General features: G+C 38.2%; 1 protein-coding gene across 1 annotated transcript in view; it reads left to right on the top strand.

Annotated features, from left to right (window-relative positions):
* The window catches only part of LOC108251806 (delta(3,5)-Delta(2,4)-dienoyl-CoA isomerase, mitochondrial-like), a gene marked incomplete at its 5' end in the record, with an annotated part of 10,605 nt that extends 9,859 nt beyond the window's left edge, over positions 1-746 (top strand). Inside the window, 1 exon segment of the mRNA XM_008488586.2 lies at positions 519-746. Within this exon segment, the coding sequence (XP_008486808.1) occupies positions 519-617 (99 nt within the window).
* Between the last annotated feature and the right edge of the window lie 88 nt (positions 747-834).

Genomic DNA, 834 nt, shown 5'->3' with positions numbered 1-834 from the left:
ATTATTAATTTGCTGTATAAAATTTCAGTTTGCTAGCAGGTGCTATTGAGTTGGGAGAACTGATTGCCAGTAAAAGTCCAGTGGCTGTACAAGGTACCAAGAAGACTCTGGTGTTCTCACGCGACCACACTGTTGAAGAAGGACTTAACCAGGTGGTAAGTATATCGCTTCTCACTGTCTTTCTGACTTAATCAACCTGGAATAAGAAACATAGGTTTTGCTATAGGTTTTTGTGTAAAGTTTTGTTGATAAATATTTTAAAATTGTCACGCCAGGGTTGGATTTGACCCATATTTTTTCATACCCTAGACTAGAAGGTCTGTAAAGCTAACAGCCTGTTAAGTTCAATTTGATCTGTATAAACTTAACAGGCTGTTCGGAACTTAACCATTTGCCCCTATACCTAAGCCTCAGGGTGGGCTTTTAGCTTACATCCTTACATCTTACATCTTTAGTCCTTTGAGAACTTTTTATTTAGGTCCTTCTTAAAAATCCTTCAATCTTTGTTTGGATTTCAGGCGGACTACAATTCAGCCATGATGCAAGGCGAAGACTTTCTAAACGCCGCCATGTCCCAGGCAACCAAAAGTCCCCCACCTATCTTCTCCAAACTCTAAGCCCCCCTTTGTCCATTTGTGATATCAGAATCTTGATTTGATAAAATCTTGATTTTAGAACTATGGGATAAATATTTAACTTTGAGACCAAAGGCACACACAAAGTCCAAAATTTTTCTAAGTCCAAAATTTTTGCACTTCTCACGTGTAGAAGAAAAGAAATGTTTCAAAAGTTCTAAAAAGAAAACTGCTGCGCCATTGGTCCAATTTTCGCTGC

This window comes from Diaphorina citri, unplaced genomic scaffold (genome assembly GCF_000475195.1).
Source record: "Diaphorina citri unplaced genomic scaffold, Diaci psyllid genome assembly version 1.1 scaffold26350, whole genome shotgun sequence".
NCBI classification, from domain to species: domain Eukaryota; kingdom Metazoa; phylum Arthropoda; class Insecta; order Hemiptera; family Psyllidae; genus Diaphorina; species Diaphorina citri.
Note: the sequence above shows the minus strand (reverse complement) of the source record. Positions and strands in the feature narration are given on the sequence as shown.